Source organism: Culex pipiens, chromosome 1 (genome assembly GCF_016801865.2).
Source record: "Culex pipiens pallens isolate TS chromosome 1, TS_CPP_V2, whole genome shotgun sequence".
NCBI lineage: Eukaryota > Metazoa > Arthropoda > Insecta > Diptera > Culicidae > Culex > Culex pipiens.
In genome coordinates, this window is record NC_068937.1 from 125,132,778 (window position 1) to 125,155,556 (window position 22,779).

The 22,779-nt window shown below is 40.7% G+C and overlaps 3 protein-coding genes and 1 long non-coding RNA gene across 4 annotated transcripts in view; 2 read left to right on the forward strand and 2 right to left on the reverse strand.

Moving 5' to 3' along the window:
• LOC120414268 (uncharacterized) overlaps window positions 1-22,779 on the forward strand; it is a 63,976-nt gene that overhangs the window by 396 nt on the left and 40,801 nt on the right. The window lies entirely within an intron of this gene.
• LOC120414269 (calcium-binding and coiled-coil domain-containing protein 1-B-like) lies at window positions 3-827 on the reverse strand. The gene is made up of 3 exons (XM_039575391.2): window positions 619-827; window positions 314-566; window positions 3-251 (listed from the first exon to the last, which is right to left on the reverse strand). The coding sequence occupies exons 1-3, from the start codon at window positions 821-823 to the stop codon at window positions 92-94; spliced, it is 618 nt and encodes a 205-aa protein (XP_039431325.1). The 5' UTR covers window positions 824-827; the 3' UTR covers window positions 3-91.
• On the reverse strand, window positions 5,728-6,998 carry LOC120414272 (uncharacterized). The gene is made up of 2 exons (XR_005605067.2): window positions 6,569-6,998; window positions 5,728-6,482 (listed from the first exon to the last, which is right to left on the reverse strand). It is a non-coding gene; the product is annotated as an uncharacterized LOC120414272 (long non-coding RNA).
• On the forward strand, window positions 8,418-10,574 carry LOC120414278 (uncharacterized). The gene is made up of 5 exons (XM_039575406.1): window positions 8,418-8,474; window positions 8,896-9,095; window positions 9,281-9,457; window positions 9,508-10,107; window positions 10,175-10,574. Exons 1-5 carry the CDS (start codon window positions 8,418-8,420, stop codon window positions 10,572-10,574), a joined length of 1,434 nt encoding a protein of 477 aa, XP_039431340.1.

A 22,779-nucleotide genomic window follows, 5' to 3' on the forward strand; every position in this document is an offset into this window, starting at 1 on the left:
GTAAAAAAACATCATTTATTTCCTCATTATTGTATAAGCTTAGAAAATACATGGCTTAGCGAACTTGACATAATTCAATAAAACACAACGTTCAACTCTTGGGTGGATCGTTTCGTCCAGACGACGCGTCAACAACGGCCAGTATTTTTTCCTTCAGCTTTACCTCGGACATGACCAACGGCAGGGTGTCCCACACGTTGTCGGCGGTTACAGATTCTGCCAATGATCGCTTGATTGCCGTTAATTTTGCCCTAAAAAGGAGACATTGTTGTAGTTCTACCGAAAATTATACAGTTATCAACCCCAGACTCACTCCTCCGCCTTGAGGTGCTGCACCAGTTCTTTATCAGGTCCTTCGGCCCTGGCCTCAACCTGCTCGATTTGGGTTTTGTTTTCGGCCAGTTGCTGCTGCAGCAGAGCACTTTCCTCGTCTAGTTTGGCCAGCTTGGCCTGCGTCGCGGTCAGACATTCGCGCACCGGCTGGGTCGTCTTTTCGAGCTCGTTGATGGTCTGCTTCAGCTGGTTCACCCGCTGCTTGGTACCGTGCAGTCGGTGGGCGAGGGTTTCTGTAAAAAACATGTCGTTAATATTTTAAAAAAATAAACATTGCAAACATACCTTTGAAGGTGGCAATCTTTTCGATTCGTGCCGTCAGTTGGTCTGAAGCACGCAAACAAATGGCAGCTTCCGCGCACACCATTTGGAGCCAGCTGCTGTACTCGGACAGAGTTATCGGGCGGTCCATGTTATCAGAAATTAACGTTGAAAAATTCCCAAAACCCGGTGCTTGCATCAACGGTCGCCAACAATAAACATTTTTCATTGACAGTTGCGTCTTTCAAAACATTTTGTTTTCGCATTATACGCTCAGGAAAAACTAGTCATATATGAGTAAAATTTAGTTAAAATCGACAACCCATATGTACCTTAAATTGAGTAAACTCGGTTTAGGCAAATTTTAGCTAATTTAGGCTGTTCGAAGCACCGCGTAGAGCAGGAACAGAAGAATTTTGTTTAACCAGATTGGCATTTTTTATTGCTTTCATAAAATTATTTTTATTTTCTTTTCGGTGCTAGGACCTGGTTTGGACCGATAAATAATGTTAGAATAATGTAAACAATATAAATATATTGACCAGGTTATAATAACCCGAAACAGATTATTCCTTACTGAAGCGTGTACTTTGTTTTGAATCACTGATGGTACGTTCGTTTGAAGAGCCGGTGCGGCACTGAGTGCCGCACTCGTTGAGTGCCAGTTTTGGTTCAAACGAACGGTCTAGTTTTGCTTTCAGTTTTTATGCTTGTATGCGTGAATGGTGTTTTGTTTTGGTTTTTGAAACGTCAGACAAAAATTGAATCGCAGCGAAGTAAAACGCCGGGTTGAAGGTAAGAATAAAAAGCAAGCAACTTTTACCGGAATTAAATCGTCCATTACCTCAACGCAAGTTAGGCCGGATAAAACCATGCATCGTTCGACGAAAATTGGTCACTGGATCCGGCACCGTTGGTTCGACTTCCTAACCGGTGCACCGCGGTGGTGATTGCGCCGTCGTCAAGTTTTTACCGGAGTCGATCGAGGGCAACCACCGAGCAGGACAATATGGATAGCAAGAGAAAGCGATCTTTGTCGGCTGCTCGATGCGGGAACCACGCACAAACCGTTTCATCTCCGGAGTCCTCGTGGATAAGCGGCGTCCCACCAACGCAAAATTCCTGCCCCGAATCAACTTCAAGTTCCACACCACTATTGCATTCATTCATTCAAGTGAATCGACTCCATATCCGCGCTCAGTTTCCCTCTTTGAAATTCCGATGGAACAACCGCTTCATCCGCGAATCCTCACCCACCATGCGGGAGAACCCCTCGCCAACGTCTTTTCTGGCTCTTCGTGTCCTGTTTGCGTGCCATCTTCCAGACCCTGTACAACGCGTTCCGGCTACCTGTTCCGTCAACGCAGTCGACGTGGTCTCGAACCCATGGACGACACATATGGCTTCCCGGAGGTGTTTAAGACCGAGGAAGGATCGGCGACGGAAGTACCACAACAAAAAAGTAATCGAAAACTGCGTAGTATTGTGTCCAGATATCAAGTACGGTCACTAGAACCCGAACACCCGGTCTTGGCGTATGCGTGTATCAAGCTTATCACGCAAGAGCTCATGACGACCAACGATATCGACAAAAAGTCATGCGCATGCTTAACGACTCTTTGGGACTAACCTCCGCGGCCGAATTAAAAGACCTGACGGTGGACCGAGCATGCAACAACGCTCTGTAAGAAGTCTTAAGGATCATGTAACAGCTGGATGAGTTTGTTGGCGACGAATCGATCAAATTGTCATTCGTCCTACCTGAAGAACGCCGAATTGAAGGTAAACTGTACAAATTGGTGAATAAGCACCTCTTAACTTTGTTTTTTTTTGCCAATATTAAAATTCAAGGTGAAAACCCAGTAATGAACTCGCTGGCGGCGGCCGGTTTACAACTGATGTGGCAACTAACACCAGCAAGCTGATTTATCGCCGGTACTAACGAAGACCTCAAAACGCTGGATTTCATCAACACACATGACCAGTGTAAATGTTGGAGCAGCAGGAGGACTATCACAGGGCTTGTGCAATAGAGCCCACATCGGTTTGACCGATACCACCATTGCTCGGCCTGATCGGATGTTCCCAGACTTTGGCCTTGATATTGAAGAACATTATCTACTTCCCACGTAAACTATAGAGGTGAATGCTAGGTCAGTTTTTATTTCATGTAGAAAGTTCAGAGAAAAAGTTTGAAAGTAGCTTTTTTCAAAAAACGAATAAACACTTGAATCGTTGTAAAAAATACATGCAAAACAAATTTCAACATAAGGAAAAGAAAATTAAAGAAAAATGCATAACTACTAAAAATCATGATAACATGTTATAAACAATTTCAAGCATTTATTTCTGGAGCAACATTTGAAAATCGCGCATTAGCATTTTGACAGCCAGAACGATTTTGCAAATTCCGAGGCAACATGTAACTATTTAACAAAACCCATAGTGTTAAAAGGTAGCTAGGAATACCTTTTTGCCTAACTACTATCGCTGAATTTAATAAAAAAACAATATTCAATTTTCTGTTTACTATTTTTCTAAGTTTTTTTGTTTTATATTGAGGTAAAATTTGTTGAACTTTGATCATTTTTAAGCATGGTCGACTATTTATATCAAAGCATAGTGCCAGCACTTTTTAATTTTGGGAGGAATATATTTTTATGAATTTATTGAAATTTAGCTATAATAGAAGATGAAAACAATTCTTTTATTTTTTCTATCCCTCACTCTACCTTGACCAGAAATAAAAACTATCAATAAAATTTGTACTACCCTAATTTTACAATCTAATTTTTTTTTAATTTAATAATTGCAGAATTTTAAAATTTATAAAAATAAGAATTTAAGAGTTTTGTAAATTTAATTAAAAAAAACATTCCTGTATTTTGAAATTGAAAGTATATTAGAATTGTTTTTTTTTTATTTTATGTTTTAACAACTAAGAAATTATTGAGCTTGAGAACTTTCAAATTACAAAATTTAGGAATTTTAAAATCATTGAGTTTTTTTTAAATAGGATCTTAGAATTTGAAAATTTTAAATGTTTACAATTTTAGAATTTAAGAGTATTCTAATTTTAGAATTATAAGATTTAGCTTAAGAATTACATACATCAAAATCATGGAATTATAGTTTTTTTTTCTTGTTTTTTTTTTAATATTGGAATTTTAAAATTTTAGAATTATGAAATTTTAGAATTTTTTACTTTCAGAACATAAGAATTTTAAAATTTCGAAATTACATCATTTTAAAACTTAAGGATTTCAGAAACCATGAATTTAAAATTTTCAAATCATAGAATTTATGAATTTTAGATTTTCAGAACTAAATAATTTTAGAACTGTAGAATTTTATTCTATGAGGACGTCACAACTTAAGAAAAACTGAATTTTAGAATTGTTGAAATTCAGAATTTTAAAATTCGGAGATCTAACATGTTTGAATTAAAGAAATTTTTAATTTTTAATTTGAGAACTTGAGAAATTTAACATTTTAGAAAAATAGAATTTTAAAATTATTGAATTTTCAAATTATTGAAGTTATTATTTTTAGAACTTAAGAATTATAGAATTATTGAATTTAAAAAGTTAAGGATTTTAGAATCTCTCAATTTTAAAATGTATATTTTCTAATAATTGAATTCAAAAATCTTAGGACTTAATTATTTTGGAATTATAGAATTATATAATTTAAAACGTCACAGTTATATATCATATTTATATAATTATCAAATTGAGAAATATAGAATTTAAAAATTATAGAACGACTGAATTTTGGTATTTTAATAATCATAGAACGATAGAATTTTAAAATTATAGAATATTATAATGTAAGATTTTTAAAATTTTAGAACTTACGAATTGAACATCATATAATTTTTTAAATAAAGAATTTCGTAATTTATTTTAAATTTGAGAACTTGAGAAATTTAACATTTAAGAATAATAGAATTTAAGAATTATAGAATTTTAAAATAATAGAAGGTTTTATTTTTAAAACTTAAGAATTATAGAATTATTCAATATAAGAAGCTAAGTATTTTAGAATCTCACAATTTTAAATGTATATTTTTTATAATTGAATTTCAGAATCTTAAAACTTAATTATTTTTAAAGTATAAAATTTTATAATTTTAAACGTCATATTTATATACCATATTTATAAAATTATCAAATTGAGAAATATAGAATTTTGAAATTATAGAAGGACTGAATTTTGGAGTTTAAGAGGTTACGGATTGAACATCATATAATTTTTGAAATAATGAATTTCATAATTACAGAATTTTAGAATTTTATATTTTAAAATTTTATATTTGAGAACTTCAAAAATTTAACATTTTAGAATGATAGAATTTTAGAATTATAGAGTTTTCAAATTATAGAAGGTTTTATATTTAGAACTTAAGAATTATAGAATTATTAAAGATAAGAAGTTAAGGATTTTAAAGTTTTTTTTTTCTCAATTTCAAATGTATATTTTTTATAATTAAATTTCAGAATCTTAGAACTTAATTATTTTGGAAGTATAACATTTTATAATTTAAAACGTCATATTTATATATCATGTTTATAAAATTATCAAATTGAGAAATATAGAATTTTCAAATTATAGAAGAAATTTTAAAATTATAGACAATAGAATTTTAAAATTTAGAATATTATAATGTAAGACTTTTAAAATTTCATAACTTACGAAATGAAAATCATATAATTTTTGAAATAATAATGGATTTCATAATTATATAATTTAAGAATTTTATATTTTGAAATTTTAAAACTTCAAATTATGAAGTTTAACATTTTACAACTTAAATTTCAGAATTTTCTAATTTGAGAACTTAACAATTAAGAATTATAGAGTTATGGAATTATTGAACAGTAGCATTATTAAATTGTATAAACTTCAAAATTGTAGAATTTAAGATTTTTTAAATTTATATACTGAGAATGTGAGAATTTAATAATTTTAGAATATTAAAATTAAAAATTTTGGAATTTCTGAGGTTCAGATTCTTAGAACCGAAGAATTTTAATATTAAAGAATCATACTTGACAATTCTATAATGTCCTTCAGAATTTTATAATTTTAGAAATTTAATTATTGTTTCAATTTTAGAATTTCAATTTCAAATGTGGGTTCCAATCATATATTTTATTATCCTCCGCTTCTTCAATGTTCTTACATTATTCTGAAAAATACAAAAAAAAATCCATGATTGCTGAATTCCGTGAATCTGCTTTTGCTTCCGGTTTCCTGTTGAAATATGTCATCGAAAATAATTATCCTTTTCCTTGGAGAACCTTTGCGAGCCGCGTGGCAATCCGAAACGGTGTCAAGAGCGCCGCGTAGCTCGGTTCTCGGCCAGCTCGGCAGCATGATTGGGGTTCCTGAGCCGGTGGTTGCTTCGCTTGGGAGCATTTTTGCGAATGGCAAGCTTGATGTACGAGTTGTTTCCACCGCAGGTGTGGATGGTCGATTCGCATCACTCGGGTTCTCGGAATGAGCGGGAGTTACTTGAGCGGATTTTTGATCTTTGTTCGCTTCTTTGAACCTTAAAGCAGATCTCCTTCCTGCGTGGAATTACAAAGTCCTCGTATTGGTACCGGCACAATGGTTTACAATGTCTGCTATCAGGTCCTAGTAGGGAGTTTGCCCGGGGGCATCAGCATCACAATAAGCGGCAAGTCCAAGGTTCAGGATCACGTTCAGCATCGACAAATTCTCGTGAATCAACACACTTGGGCATTCATTTCGGCTCGACAAGTTGCATGTCTTCCTTGCGGATCTTGACCGGCTGTTGTCCAACCGGATGAAGCCTTCTTCACGTACACCAGCAGAAGTTGCGTCTCTGGGAGGATTTCCGTCTCTTACAGAAGGCCAACCGCCTAAAAATTATAATGAAATAATGATAAAACAACTCACAAATGGCATGGCATTATATTGGTAATATAGAAAATAATGTAAAACTTACCCAAATTCGATTGATTTTCTAATTTGTTTAACAATTACATGCTAAGGAATCGATAACACCAACAAAATCAGCTTCTTGCTATCAAATTGTAACTTGTTTAGATTAAACAGCTGTTTTGATGTTTGCAAACAATTTGCATTGGTGTGCGAGAAACTCGCACGAAACTAGAAAATAATCGAGTGCGGCACTCGCACTTTCAGTTCCAAGATGGCGGCAAAACTCGTGCGGCACCAGCGCTAGTTTCTTCAAACAAACACTTTGACAGCTCTGAGTGCGGCACTCAGTGCGGAACTAGCCCTCAAACGAACGTACCATGAAAGAATCTACACGCTTACCAGGGGAACTCAAATTTGAGTGGATCCAATCAAAACGGCGCAAACCGTAGCCATACAAATTTGACATCGAGTACCCGAACTTAATTTTAACATGGTGAAGCCGATCTCATTTTTGACATGCGTGCGGTACCGGAAAAATCCTCCAGAAATGCAGGAAAACGGTTCCGGGGGATAGGAATCGGTTCGGAATGATAGTGAGGAGGAAAATAATGTTCTGAGCTACTTGTTTTGTTGAATTTTATTAAAATTTTATTTTTGTTTAATTTTATTTATTGAATGCGCGGGTCGTCGATTTGCACTTTTAGCTTCCGGATCACTTGGAACCAGGTGGGGCGTCAAATACCGGTATTGGCCGAAGTCAAACCAGAGTGTGAGGAGGCGGTTGGTGTTTTGGTTGGCCGAATGGATGATCCTTCCACGGTGGGGACGGCCTGTTTTTTTTTTTGTCTTCGCCGAGGTTCTTCTGGAGGTCTTCCTACACCGCGGTGCACCGAGCGCCGCCTCAATGACCAACCCAAATCGTTGCGGAACTCGGAGTAGCGTGCTTTTTCCAGCAGCTTCTCGTTGGCGTCGACAGCAAAGATCGAGCCGGATCTGCGACGGCGTTCCGCCGACGGGACAGCGGACATTTTTGAGCCCGTCAGCTGAAGCAGCAGAGATGGACAGCATCTGGAAGCGGGAGTTTAAGTGAGATTTGAGCGAATGGAATTGCAAATGAGTGTTACCTTTGGCCTCGGAAGACCAGCGCCAGCCAATGTACCGGGGGATGCGGACAGGTTCCTAGGGTGGGTTCCATAGAAAGTCGTAGCTTCCGACGCTTCCATACTGAAAGATTCAAAGTTTTAATCTCGACGCAATTTATGGATGTTTGCAATGTGGGAAACGCTTGTTGGGATTGATCTGAATCTTGGCGGGTCGAGCCATCGATTTTTCCAGCTGGCGCTCAAAGATTTGAAAGAATTGCTTCTCGCGGATTCACTCGGCACGCGCGCGCTTTTGGCTAATTTCCTGCGATCGTGCAATCTCAAACTGGGTGCAAACGGGGTGGGCACGAGGACTTGCTGCATAAAGACGTTCTCCGGGCAGTCCTTTCCGTCGACGACAATCTGATTGTCGAGTTCCTGCTGTTCGCGATCAATTAATTCAGACCGAATCGACAACGAGCTGCTTGGTGAGGATGTTGTCGCCGACCTTGGGATCGTACAACGTAGAAATCAGTGGCGAGTGTCATCGAGGTCTTTTCACGGCGCATCAGCTGGAAAGTAACGTACTCTCCGATCCTATGCCCCTTTTGTCCTCGAAGTTCTTGTACGCCCTGAGATGTCACTCCTTGTACAAGTTTGAGTCGTGCTTGATGGCCATTTCCACTTTTCGTAGCACGCAAGTTGGTTATGCCGTTGGCCGAGTTGCATGTAGCAATGGGCGAGAAGTCGGCGGATTTCAGTTCCCCTCCGTTTTGAAGATCTACTCTGTTTAGCTGGTCGCACGCTCGCTTTCGTTGGCCGGCCATCCACATGTGCTTGGGATACGCGAAGCTAATGTCCAGCTCGCTGTGCTACAAGTATATTCCGGTAATTTGGAGGGATTGTACCGCAGTAGCATGCGACAGAGCTCAGCGAACTTGAGCCACGGATGGACGTCGATGGCCGGGTTGGATTTGCCGCCAATCTTCGACAAACAGTTGACCTGGGCGCACACCTCCGGCTTTCGCTTTGAGTTCCATATCGAGCAGTCCTTGGGAATCGCCCAATCCCCATTAAAGTAGACGGCAGCTCCTCCTTCAAGTCGGTCTAGCGGGCACGAACGCCGCGTTGAACAGGTCCTTCAACAGATGTTGGTAGCATCATACTCTTGGATTTTGTGAGCAGCAACAATGCTGAGCCGCCGTATTCACTCGAACCACTCGTCCTATGGAAAACATTCGTGGCCAACCGCACGTCCAAGATTCTACAGTTTCTGTCGCGCAAACACTGGCTCCACGTGTCGTCTAAGAACAACCCGGCCGACTGCGCGTCCCGGGGAAACACGCCGCTTGAGCTGCTGATGCACCCCCTGTTTTACGGCCCCAGCTGGCTGAAAGAGATCAAGAATTACTGGCGCATTGAACCACTGGGCGAGATCGAAGAGGATGAGCTGCTGGAGATGCGGACTACGATCCCCTGTCCGTTCGCGAGCGCCGTCCCGCCGCTCTGGTGCGACCACGAAACGCTAACTTTCCTACTCACCCGCTACTCGGATCTGGCTCACATTCGGCGCATCTTGTGCTGGACCAACCGTCTGCGGCTCAGCTCTCGGGCTCGTCGCACCAACGCGCCCAAACTGGAAGGACCGCTGACGCCAAAGAAGATCAACGACGCTTGCTTGCTCAACACGACAGCTTCCAGACGGAAATCGATTGCCTGGTCAAGAATGCACCGCTTCCAAGCAACAGCAAGCTCAAGGCTTTGTTTCCGTTCGTCGACGCAGATGGCACTCTGCGGGTTGGTGGCCGACTCCAGAACTCCAACCAGCCGTACGACGTGCGCCATCCTATGATCATCCCGAAAGAGCATCGGTACACGAACTTGCTGCTGTCAGAAGTCCACCTTCGCAACCTGCACGCAGGACCAACTCTGATGATCGCCACACTCAACCAAAGATATTGGATCGTTGGCTGCCAAACGGTGGTGCGTGGCTACGTTGCGAACTGCACGCGCTGCTGCAGAATGAAGGCGAAAACCGCGACGCAGCTGATGGGAAGCCTGCCTTCCGTATGGACGAACCCGGCTCGTCCTTTCGTGCACTGCGGTGTGGACTTCGCGGGTCCATTCCTCGTACGCACCTCCAACCTTCGAACGGCCAAGACAGTGAAGGGTTACGTCGCTGTCTTCGTTTGCCTCGCGACCAAGGCAGTGCACCTAGAAGCCGTTCCGACCTGTCCACGAGCGCGTTCTTGACCGCCCTCAAGCGCATGTTCGTCCGTCGTGGGATAAGCAGCGAGATCTGGTCCGACCACAGAACCAACTTCGTGGGCGCGAACCGACGCATCCGAGAGCACCTGCAGTCACCTGAGTTCAACGGAGCTGTCAACCAGTACCTGTCGGACCACAAGGTGAAGTGGACGTTCATCACTCCATCCGCCCCCCACATGGGAGGAATCTGGGAAGCGGCGGTGAAGAGTATGAAGAAGCACCTCCGAGTGGTGCTCGGGAACACGGCGCTGACGTACGAGGACCTTTCGACCGTCTTGACGCAGATTGAGGCGTGCTTGAACTCGCGTCCCTTGTGCCAGCTCTGCGTCGCCTGACTCGTACGAGGCCCTCACGCCGGGCCACTTTATCATCAACCAGCCGCTCAACCTGCTGCCGGAACCGGACATCAGCCACATCAAGGAAGGCCGTCTGGACAAGTGGCAACGGATTCAGCGCCACGTCAACGAGATCTGGGCACGCTGGCGTGACGAATACGTGGCCACACTCCAACACCGGAACAAGTGGCAAACGGTGCAGCAGAATCTGGATCCGGGACAGCTGGTCCTGATCAAGAACGAGAACACACCACCTGCGGAGCTCGCAAGGATCGTCGCAGCACATCCGGACCCGTACGGCGTCGTTCGCAACGTCACCGTGCGCAGAGGAGAGAAGGACTATCAGCGGCCGGTGCACAAGCTGGTCCCGCTTCCGATGGATTGAGGCATCCGCCTCAAGGGCCGGGAGGATGTTCGCGCGCAGTCACCCTGTGCGCAACGGACGGTGTTGGTGTGGCGTCCTATCCCCCGCACGAACATTAACACGAGCACAAACTATCCCCGGAACGACGGCATCAACTCATGGCTCGAACCGGACGTCTCGATCATCTTAACCTCTTGCTGAAATGAAAAAAAAATACCTTTAAACCAATTTAGATTTAGTTCCAACCCCTGATTCCAAGATAAACCTCGGAACAGCGGGCCAGCAATATTTTTGGCCGCATTGTGCGCCGTTCTTTTGGAACCACTACTCTGGACCTCATGGAACATTCAAAATAGTTCCCTCGCAAAAATGCTTCCTCCTTTTCTAGTATTTTCGAAAATCCGAACAATTTGCAGCTTATGAATATTTTTCCGGACTATCGGCATCGGAATCTGCACACCGGAGAAAAGTTACCGGCGAATTCATGTAAAAAAGTCACTACGGAACGTTACCGCGAAATTCCCGATGGGTTTCAATGAAAAAAAAACTGCCGAAACGGATGAATTCACAAGCATAATAATATCCGTCAGTGAAATCGGCTTCACTGCCTCGCAGGTTCCATTGACCAGCACTTTCCGCAACGTTAAGTTGACACCCTTCTGCATCAGCTTATTCTACAGCCTTCCGCCCGACCAAATACTTGTTCCCCAATAGCACGCGGCCCGGAAGCATATATGCCGAAAGTCAGCTCCGGTTCCGGTTCCCCCTGCGTCTTCACCGTCACCCAGTCCGTCGGTCGTTCAAACACCACCGTCTTGCCGGGTCCTTCCCCACCAAGGTCATCATGCTGACCAACGACGTGGTCCGGAAGTCAGCGCCTCCGATTCCGGTTCCCCCTCCGTCTTCATTTCCACCCGGATGGCCTTAAACAGTCACCGTCCTACTTATACCAGCAGGCCACTCCGAGGGAATGGAGATGGTTCCGGCGGGACGGTCATTTCCGAACCGCGCTGAATTCCGCCGTTTTGTGGATGCGCCGTTTTTCTCTAAACTGCCACCAGCGCCACTGACCCTAGTGGTGAATAGCGGAACTAACGGATATAGAATTTCCATCCAAGTGGAAGCAAATAAATGAACAATTTGTGCAATTTCGATCCCTTGAGTTAAATATAGTATAGTATCTTTTACGTTGTAATAGAAAAAAAATATCTATCGTTATTATTTGAGCAGCAATAAATTAAAAGAAAATCTTATATAAAAAAAAACTATCTATCCCAGTCGGTTCTTTTTAAAACGACCCATGCGACAATGTCTGATCTGATTTAAACGTCAATCCATCGAAGCAAAATGATAAAATTAAGTTTGACCGGAAGATTTGAAAACAAATAACCTACCTGCGTTCAAGAAATGTAACTATTTTACCATATTTTGGCAAAGTTGCCAATTTTTGGCCACACAGAATCTTGCTCAAATTTCGCATGGAGTTAGTACACATACTAACCAACATCAGAAAAATATTTTCGAGTGGGCGAATTGTAAACAAATACCCGCCGTTTGACAAATATTGCTATTTTAAAATATTTTGGCAAAGTTCCCAACTTTGACGATTTTTCAAAATTTTTGGCCACACAGAATCTTGCTCAAATTTCGCATGGAGTTAGTACACATACTAACCAACATCAGAAAAATATTTTCGAGTGGGCGAATTGTAAACAAATACCCGCCGTTTGACAAATATTGCTATTTTAAAATATTTTGGCAAAGTTCCCAACTTTGACGATTTTTCAGAATTTTTGGCCACACAGAATCTTGCTCAAATTTCGCATGAGGTTAGTACACATACTAACGAACATCAGAAAAATATTTTCGAGTGGGCGAATTGTAAACAAAGTACCCGCCGTTTGACAAATATTACTATTTTCCCATATTTTGGCAAAGTTGCCAACTTTGACGATTTTTCAGAATTTTTGGCCACACAGAATCTTGCTCAAATTTCGCATGGAGTTAGTACACATACTAACCAACATCAGAAAAATATTTTCGAGTGGGCGAATTGTAAACAAAGTACCCGCCGTTTGACAAATATTACTATTTTCCCATATTTTGGCAAAGTTGCCAACTTTGACGATTTTTCAGAATTTTTGGCCACACAGAATCTTGCTCAAATTTCGCATGGGGTTAGTACACATACTAACCAACATCAGAAAAATATTTTCGAGTGGGCGAATTGTAAACAAAGTACCCGCCGTTTGACAAATATTGCTATTTTACCATATTTTGGCAAAGTTGCCAACTTTGACGATTTTTCAGAATTTTTGGCCACACAGAATCTTGCTCAAATTTCGCATGGAGTTAGTACACATACTAACCAACATCAGAAAAATATTTTCGAGTGGGCGAATTGTAAACAAAGTACCCGCCGTTTGACAAATATTACGATTTTCCCATATTTTGGCAAAATTGCCAACTTTGACGATTTTTCAGAATTTTTGGCCACATAGAATCTTGCTCAAATTTCGCATGGGGTTAGTACACATACTAACCAACATCAGAAAAATATTTTCGAGTGGGCGAATTGTAAACAAAGTACCCGCCGTTTGACAAATATTACTATTTTCCCATATTTTGGCAAAGTTGCCAACTTTGACGATTTTTCAGAATTTTTGGCCACACAGAATCTTGCTCAAATTTCGCATGGGGTTAGTACACATACTAACCAACATCAGAAAAATATTTTCGAGTGGGCGAATTGTAAACAAAGTACCCGCCGTTTGACAAATATTGCTATTTTCCCATATTTTGGCAAAGTTGCCAACTTTGACGATTTTTCAGAATTTTTGGCCACACAGAATCTTGCTCAAATTTCGCATGGAGTTTGTACACATACTAACCAACATCAGAAAAATATTTTCGAGTGGGCGAATTGTAAACAAAGTACCCGCCGTTTGACAAATATTGCTATTTTCCCATATTTTGGCAAAGTTGCCAACTTTGACGATTTTTCAGAATTTTTGGCCACACAGAATCTTGCTCAAATTTCGCATGGAGTTAGTACACATACTAACCAACATCAGAAAAATATTTTCGAGTGGGCGAATTGTAAACAAAGTACCCGCCGTTTGACAAATATTGCTATTTTAAAATATTTTGGCAAAGTTCCCAACTTTGACGATTTTTCAGAATTTTTGGCCACACAGAATCTTGCTCAAATTTCGCATGAGGTTAGTACACATACTAACCAACATCAGAAAAATATTTTCGAGTGGGCGAATTGTAAACAAAGTACCCGCCGTTTGACAAATATTACTATTTTCCCATATTTTGGCAAAGTTGCCAACTTTGACGATTTTTCAGAATTTTTGGCCACACAGAATCTTGCTCAAATTTCGCATGGAGTTAGTACACATACTAACCAACATCAGAAAAATATTTTCGAGTGGGCGAATTGTAAACAAAGTACCCGCCGTTTGACAAATATTACTATTTTCCCATATTTTGGCAAAGTTGCCAACTTTGACGATTTTTCAGAATTTTTGGCCACACAGAATCTTGCTCAAATTTCGCATGGGGTTAGTACACATACTAACCAACATCAGAAAAATATTTTCGAGTGGGCGAATTGTAAACAAAGTACCCGCCGTTTGACAAATATTGCTATTTTACCATATTTTGGCAAAGTTGCCAACTTTGACGATTTTTCAGAATTTTTGGCCACACAGAATCTTGCTCAAATTTCGCATGGAGTTAGTACACATACTAACCAACATCAGAAAAATATTTTCGAGTGGGCGAATTGTAAACAAAGTACCCGCCGTTTGACAAATATTACGATTTTCCCATATTTTGGCAAAGTTGCCAACTTTGACGATTTTTCAGAATTTTTGGCCACATAGAATCTTGCTCAAATTTCGCATGGGGTTAGTACACATACTAACCAACATCAGAAAAATATTTTCGAGTGGGCGAATTGTAAACAAAGTACCCGCCGTTTGACAAATATTACTATTTTCCCATATTTTGGCAAAGTTGCCAACTTTGACGATTTTTCAGAATTTTTGGCCACACAGAATCTTGCTCAAATTTCGCATGGGGTTAGTACACATACTAACCAACATCAGAAAAATATTTTCGAGTGGGCGAATTGTAAACAAAGTACCCGCCGTTTGACAAATATTGCTATTTTCCCATATTTTGGCAAAGTTGCCAACTTTGACGATTTTTCAGAATTTTTGGCCACACAGAATCTTGCTCAAATTTCGCATGGAGTTTGTACACATACTAACCAACATCAGAAAAATATTTTCGAGTGGGCGAATTGTAAACAAAGTACCCGCCGTTTGACAAATATTGCTATTTTCCCATATTTTGGCAAAGTTGCCAACTTTGACGATTTTTCAGAATTTTTGGCCACACAGAATCTTGCTCAAATTTCGCATGGAGTTTGTACACATACTAACCAACATCAGAAAAATATTTTCGAGTGGGCGAATTGTAAACAAAGTACCCGCCGTTTGACAAATATTGCTACTTTACCTCATTTTGGCAAAGTTGCCAACTTTGACGATTTTTCAGAATTTTTGGCCACACAGAATCTTGCTCAAATTTCGCATGGAGTTTGTACACATACTAACCAACATCAGAAAAATATTTTCGAGTGGGCGAATTGTAAACAAAGTACCCGCCGTTTGACAAATATTGCTACTTTACCTCATTTTGGCAAAGTTGCCAACTTTGACGATTTTTCAGAATTTTTGGCCACACAGAATCTTGCTCAAATTTCGCATGGAGTTAGTACACATACTAACCAACATCAGAAAAATATTTTCGAGTGGGCGAATTGTAAACAAAGTACCCGCCGTTTGACAAATATTACTATTTTACCATATTTTGGCAAAGTTGCCAACTTTGACGATTTTTCAGAATTTTCGGCCACACAGAATCTTGCTCAAATTTCGCATGGAGTTTGTACACATACTCACCAACATCAGAAAAATATTTTCGAGTGGGCGAATTGTAAACAAATACCCGCCGTTTGACAAATATTGCTATTTTACCATATTTTGGCATAGTTGCCAACTTTGACGATTTTTCAGAATTTTTGGCCACACAGAATCTTGCTCAAATTTCGCATGGAGTTAGTACACATACTAACCAACATCAGAAAAATATTTTCGAGTGGGCGAATTGTAAACAAAGTACCCGCCGTTTGACAAATATTGCTACTTTACCTCATTTTGGCAAAGTTGCCAACTTTGACGATTTTTCAGAATTTTTGGCCACACAGAATCTTGCTCAAATTTCGCATGGAGTCAGTACACATACTAACCAACATCAGAAAAATATTTTCGAGTGGGCGAATTGTAAACAAAGTACCCGCCGTTTGACAAATATTACTATTTTACCATATTTTGGCAAAGTTGCCAACTTTGACGATTTTTCAGAATTTTTGGCCACACAGAATCTTGCTCAAATTTCGCATGGAGTTAGTACACATACTAACCAACATCAGAAAAATATTTTCGAGTGGGCGAATTGTAAACAAAGTACCCGCCGTTTGACAAATATTACTATTTTCCCATATTTTGGCAAAGTTGCCAACTTTGACGATTTTTCAGAATTTTTGGCCTCATAGAATCTTGCTCAAATTTCGCATGGGGTTAGTACACATACTAACCAACATCAGAAAAATATTTTCGAGTGGGCGAATTGTAAACAAAGTACCCGCCGTTTGACAAAAATTGCTACTTTACCTCATTTTGGCAAAGTTGCCAACTTTGACGATTTTTCAGAATTTTTGGCCACACAGAATCTTGCTCAAATTTCGCATGGAGTTTGTACACATACTAACTTTTGTAACCAGCCAGCTCTCTGCTGGCAAGAGGATGGACGACAATAAAACAAGCAATTAGACTACACAAACGAACTAAAATACATGTTTATTGGACGAGAGCACAACTGATTATGACGATACAAAACAAGTTAAAAGCCTTTGTTGTTGTTCATGCAGTGGCGGCATCGGGCAGAACTGTCAGCTATCACTGTCAGTGCCGAGCCGCATGGTTGTGTTGGTGTGGTAGTTCTGTGTGACTACCAACCAGTGTTGCTAGTCACAACATCTCCCCTCGAAGATTCGATGGTCCAGATCGCACCGGAACAAGGTTAATGATGACCACAAGAACGATGAGGTGCGATGACCATCGAGCAATGCTGGGACACCGACGGATACTCGCTGAAGATCGTCGATGTGAATGATGAGGGCAGTGTTGGAAGATCAGGCTCTGGTCCGTGATCTGGTTACGTGCACGCCATGGCACGTGGATAGTTGAAAACTGCACGTGCACGGTTGATGAGCTTGACAATGGCAATCTGACCAAGTAAGGTTGGTTTCCGTGACTGCTGCGATGACCGTGCGCTGCCCCTTCCCCCTCCGATTTTGTTTGCGACGATCCTGAGCGAGCACAATACTTGCGTGGGCGGCGGCCAAGGAGATGGAAGATTGCTCAACGACTTGGAGTTCGGTGCGATCGCCCACAGTCCTCGAAAGTCGATGCAACAACGAGGGGAGCCACACGCGAAGGCTACAGCCTTTTCTTGTTGGTGAATGTTGTTGACACCGGTTGTGACGGTCTGGATAGCTAATGTTTTTGCGGGCTTGGGCCGAAACTGCTGACCGAAACTGTCCTTACCGTCATCTCCAGGACGCTGGCGAGGTCCTTCAGAGACACTGACGAGCTTTCGGTGATCGTGACCGTCGCTGGTGACGTCACGAGCTGACCCACCTCCGGTTTCGGATTCTGCTGCGGGACATCCGACTTGCTGCGAGGTGGTGTTGACACTGCAGTCTGTGTAAGTCTTCCTCCTGTGGGCCATCCAAGGTCCTTTTGCTTGAGCGGGATCACGGTACGGCGAAACATATGGCGCGGTCGCCATTACCTCAAACTGCTGCTGCTTGACCTTTTTCGCTGGATGGACAGAGTGCGATGGCGCGGCGGCCATTACGTTTTCCGTCGCCGATGCTGCTGCCGGCGAAAACACTTGCCGAAGCTGCTGTTGGATGTGCTGCTGCTGCTGTGTGATTTGCGTCATCACCTTCGTACAGCGAACCAGCATCTTGTAGAAGTTGCGCAGCTGTTGATCGGGACTTGCTTGGGCTCCAGGTGCTTGAACTGCGCTCGCTGGATGTCCGGTGGATCCTGGGCCTCCCGGGTGAAAATTGCTCGGTACCTTGATCGCGACCGGGCCGACGGGTGAGAAACCGGACGTCGGCTTTTGCTGACCGGGGATCACTTGGTCACCGTGAGCGGGGCCAGTCAACGGCGGGTTGACATGTTGTTGGCCGAAGAGCGATGGCTGCCGGTCGATGCATCCTGGGCCGACGGGAAAATGGCCGTCCATTGGCCGCTGAAGATCGGGAACTTCGAAGCCACCGCGGGGGCAATCAGTCAGCGGGATCGATTGCATCTCCTCTCCTCTTGCGCGCGCGGGTGAATTTCTCCGGTGATTAATCACTGCGGGACACACGCGGAGAAACGACACTACTCGTCGCCACTTTTGTGTCCTCGACTTGGATGAACGAGGTGGTGATGGTCGAGGCACAAAGACAATATTTACACATTAAAACTACATTTATTTCACTAATTACAAGACAAAACAACAAGTTAAAATGGGCCGAGCCAAACGCGCTGGCTGCGCGCGATGGCGGCTGAGCTTGTTCTGGTTGATGATCAGCTCTTGTGACATCGACTGCGCGGTAGCTTCACTACCACCAGTGAGTCGAGCTGACGAGGGACGTCCATATCTTGCGTATGCAACACTAACCAACATCAGAAAAATATTTTCGAGTGGGCGAATTGGCGCCGTTTGACAAATATTGCTATTTTACTATATTTTGCAACAACTGCATAGCAACGTATATCAGCCCAGCAAATTTTCTAAGTTGATTGTAGATGACGGCCGTTTTACTTTACTTAACTATTCTAAGCTAAGTGATTGTAGATAGGCCATTGTTATACTGCGTGAAGTACTCGCTTGCTATTTGCTTCTAATGCTTGGTTTCTAGAAATGTTAAATGAGTTACGTAATAAACGAACGCTCACGCATGCCGTAGTAATGTTTCTACTCGCCACCAGGATGCGTCGCAACAACCGCAATGTCTGTAGGTTCGAAAACCAAATTTTGGATGTACAGATAATTGCATCTGCATCTAGTAGGCGTCGACGGATCTGTCAATGCGTTCCCGCTTAAAAAGTTACGCGGAAGTTTTTTTTTAAAGTGGCCTCAAAAGGCTTTCGCTCTCGAAGTGGCACCGTGCAAATTCCGCGAGGTTTTTGAGGTGCGGTTCCGCGCGTTCGGTGGTGGTGACGTTGTGGCGATTCCGCGTTGCGCGTTTTGGTGGTGGTTGCTATTCGCCAAGTCGGAAGCAGTTCACGAGGTCGGTCGGGAGTGGCGACGCGGGTTTTTGTGGTGGCAAAGTGGCCACCTTGGTGGCAATTCCGCGAGGTCGGTCGGGAGTGGCTACGCGGGTATTTGTGGTGGTGGTGAAGTGGCCACTTTGGTAGCAATTCCGCGAGGTCGGTCGGGAGTTGCGACGCGGGTTTTTGTGGTGGTGGCGAAGTGGCCACTTCGGTTGCAATTCCGCGACTTCGGTCGGGAGTGGCGACGCGCGTTTTTGTGGTGGTCGCGAAGTGCAATTCCGCGAGGTCGGTCGGGAGTGGCGACGCGCGTTTTTGTGGTGGTGGCGAAGTGCAATTCCGCGAGGTCGGTCGGAAGTGACGACGCGCGTTTCGTTGCGGTGGCTATTGGCAAAATCGGAAGTAGTTCCGCAAGGTCGATCTGCGACGCAGGGCGATTTTTGTTGAAGAGGTTTTGTGGCTGGAGGACTTGTGTCTTGTTTCCGGAGGCATATCTGGAAGGTTTACTGTTGTTGGTGGCGGCTGCCAAGTTAAATAGAATTTAAAAAGAAAGCCTGTTAACACAAAAAAAAATCTCCAATCTTATCACACTAAACAGATCCGATCCTTGCCCTGATAAAAAGTCGTACTAACAGGATATCGTTGCCAAATAAAATTAATATTACTTTAACTACTATTACTATTTTTACATTGTTACTCGAGTTTGTTTTCTTTTATTTAGTAAATACCTATTTTGTTTGTTTTTTATTATTTAGTAAATACCTATTTTAAGACATGCCTTTCAATACTATTGATTTCACAACACAAATTACCTGTAACAAAATTTTAGAGGTACTTAACAAGTACCCTTTTATTGAATTACCACTCAGTTCTTCGGGAGAAATTTACCATGAACTATGTTCGGCCATTGGAATTGGTAAAAAGATCCGAAAGGAAAGGCATTTTGTAAAAAAATTAAACTATCACGTAGAAAAAATATTTTCCCAAAAAATCTCAGAGAATGGTGCATCATCGACTGCCCACGTGTCAGTGGAATTGATGGATCATGGAAATACTATTCCAACTTCAATTTTGGATAACTTTTCTCCATTAAATACACAATTTCAAGAAGAAAATTCTGATGATTGGCCAGTTGAGATGTTGGACACAGACACGCTTTTCGTATTTGATACAGGTGCCAACTCTAACAACATAATTGATAATGTGATCACTTATGAAGCATATATTGAACCAGAAAATTTTATTAAAATTCAAGATGTAGTAAACGTTATTGAAAGCGTCGAGATACAGCAAACAGGTGAGTCATATGTTGAGAAATTGTCAGAATGTTTGACACCAGCTTTGTTTGAACCGAAAGAACTTTCACAAATCGATATATCGAATTCTTCAAATGTTTCTGAGGAGAAAACGGAAAAATTCCGGCAAATTGAGCTATCCATGGCCCGTAATGAAAACAATCGCAATAAAAATAAAAATGTGGATAATAATCCAAATAACTCTTCAATGGATGTACAAAATAAAGCAAATAAAAAAAAGTGTCGATCGATACCAGGTCATAGAAATAACAGAACATTACCCATGAATCAGAATGATTTTTTTGATTCAGGACTAACAATAACAGTTACACGGGAAGTGTTTTCTAAATTTATTGATGAGGAAACTGGTCGGTTTATCACATATAAAAAAATTAAAGAGTTAAGATCACAATGTGATAGCATCGAAGATGCTAAAAAATTTATGAGTTATCATGACTATTTTAGAAAAAAACATCCCACATGTGTGTTATACTTTAAAGAAACAAGGGAAAAACTTGATTCAGATGGAATTTACAAAACAATTACAATTCTTGGTTATTGTTACCATGTTCCTTGCAAAAGATTTATTTTAATAGCTATATTTAATCAGAATGATAATTCTGACATTGTTTTCAAAGTTTATGAAGACATGCAAGAAATTGTACATCTTGATTGCATGGCCTCTCACGTCAAAGGGTTAGACCGTTTAGAAGCAGGTGAAGAGATGCTTGTTGAGACGCCGATGGGATTTAAACAAAATCAATTAATAGAAATTGAAAAAGATGCAGAGAAACATGAAATCACAAAAGATCTTAAATTGTACATGTCTGATTCCGCTGCTCAAAAATTATCATCACAAATTAGGATGTTTCTGAGAACGCATTCTGATGAACTGCAATCCCTTATTAAATTATCGTTAAGAGAAATGTCCATGGTAAGAAGTCTTTCTGTTAAACCTTTTTGTATAATTATTAACACTGACGAAATGTCAAGAGTAATTTTAGAGGCTAGCAAATCAAATCTTTTGACTGGTTTTCTCGATGCAACAGGTGGTACATTTCGAGATCCTAGAAAATCGATAGGCATTAAGGAAACACTTTATATGTACAGCCTCGTAACTCGATTTCCTTGTCATCCTACGGATGTTAAATTGACCACTTTTCCATTGTTTGAAGCATTTACCACTTCTCATACAACGCAGAATATTGTTATGATGTTATTGACTGTGATTCACAGTTTACAAAGATTAACAAATCGAAAATTGTATACAATATTTTACCAAGTCATAAGTGATTTTTCAATGGCGGGTATTAATGCTCTAATTAGGGCGTTTAATTCAATGGACGTTATTACTTATTTAAAACATTGCTGGGAATTCATAGAAAAATGGATTGAAGACCCTACAACGACTGTTGATTTTGTTATTATTAGATTATGCTCATCGCACATTTCAAAAGCTGCGTATAATGATATAAATCTAGCTTTCCCGAACAAGCAGGACAAGGATAGATATATTTGCAAGAAAGTAATAAAAGCATTGTTTGATTTTCGAGTGCTAAATGATATTTATTCTATGCTAAAACTGTTGTGGAAGGTTTTAACTGAAACAGATTCTGAATTAAAATTAACACTCTACAAAAAACTCAAAGCTTTGATTGAATTTGAAACTGAAATATTGAATAACGACATTGAAGAGGATGATGTTTTCGTCGAAGATGAAAGATTACAAAACGAAAATATGAAGTTCGATCAAGCTACAACGATTTTTGAAAACAGTATATTTTATCGTATGGCTCTAAATGATTACACCAAAGTTGTTGAAGAAAAATACGAATCAATAGATAATTTTAAAGAATCGCATAAACAATTGCATGATTTTATAACTAAAATTATTCGCAAATATATTACATACTTACCACTTATAAGCCCAATAATAGCTTATAAAGAAAATGTAAATCCAAATGATCCCAAAAAAAAAGACGCTAATCGCGCTAACAATGGGGTAATTGAGGCGCATCATAATAACATAAAATCAGCCCTTCGAAATTGCACATTCATAACAAGATTTCCTGTTAGAATTGATGACGCTCTCGTTCATGTATTATTTAAGGATATTAAAGCTAAAATAATCAAATTCAATTTCGGTATTATGAATTCAAAAGCTACCAGAAATTTTAAAGGTATTAAAACACCTACTAAGAAAAACAAGCATCCAATACAAATAAGATCACTTGATAGAGATTTCACTAAGTTTGACGTCCATGCTTCGACTCCAAAATCTATAGTAACAGTTAAGTCGATTGATAACGAAGAATTTATGGAAAACATGGAAATTGATCAAGTAGTTAACACTAAGGAAGGTTATGGAAAAAGACCTATGAGAGGTGAACATTATAAAAAAAAACCTAAAAAACCACGATTTAATGTTAATGCATCAACACCAAATTCAAAATCAAAAAAACTTGGATCGTCACGAAGCTGGCCTACGATGAAACCTTTTCAGTTAGATAACGAGACATC

Excerpts from the sequence above, each read along its gene's own strand:
- LOC120414269 (XM_039575391.2), bottom strand. The coding sequence starts at position 823 with ATGAAAAATGTTTATTGTTGGCGACCGTTGATGCAAGCACCGGGTTTT. Across the intron at positions 567-618 it reads AAAGATTGCCACCTTCAAAG|AAACCCTCGCCCACCGACTG; the intron begins GTATGTTTGCAA and ends TGTTTTTTACAG. Across the intron at positions 252-313 it reads CAGCACCTCAAGGCGGAGGA|GGCAAAATTAACGGCAATCA; the intron begins GTGAGTCTGGGG and ends TCTCCTTTTTAG.
- LOC120414278 (XM_039575406.1), top strand. The coding sequence starts at position 8,418 with ATGTGCTTGGGATACGCGAAGCTAATGTCCAGCTCGCTGTGCTACAAG. Across the intron at positions 9,096-9,280 it reads AGCGCCGTCCCGCCGCTCTG|CTTCCAGACGGAAATCGATT; the intron begins GTGCGACCACGA and ends TCAACACGACAG. Across the intron at positions 10,108-10,174 it reads CTCGGGAACACGGCGCTGAC|CTCTGCGTCGCCTGACTCGT; the intron begins GTACGAGGACCT and ends CCCTTGTGCCAG.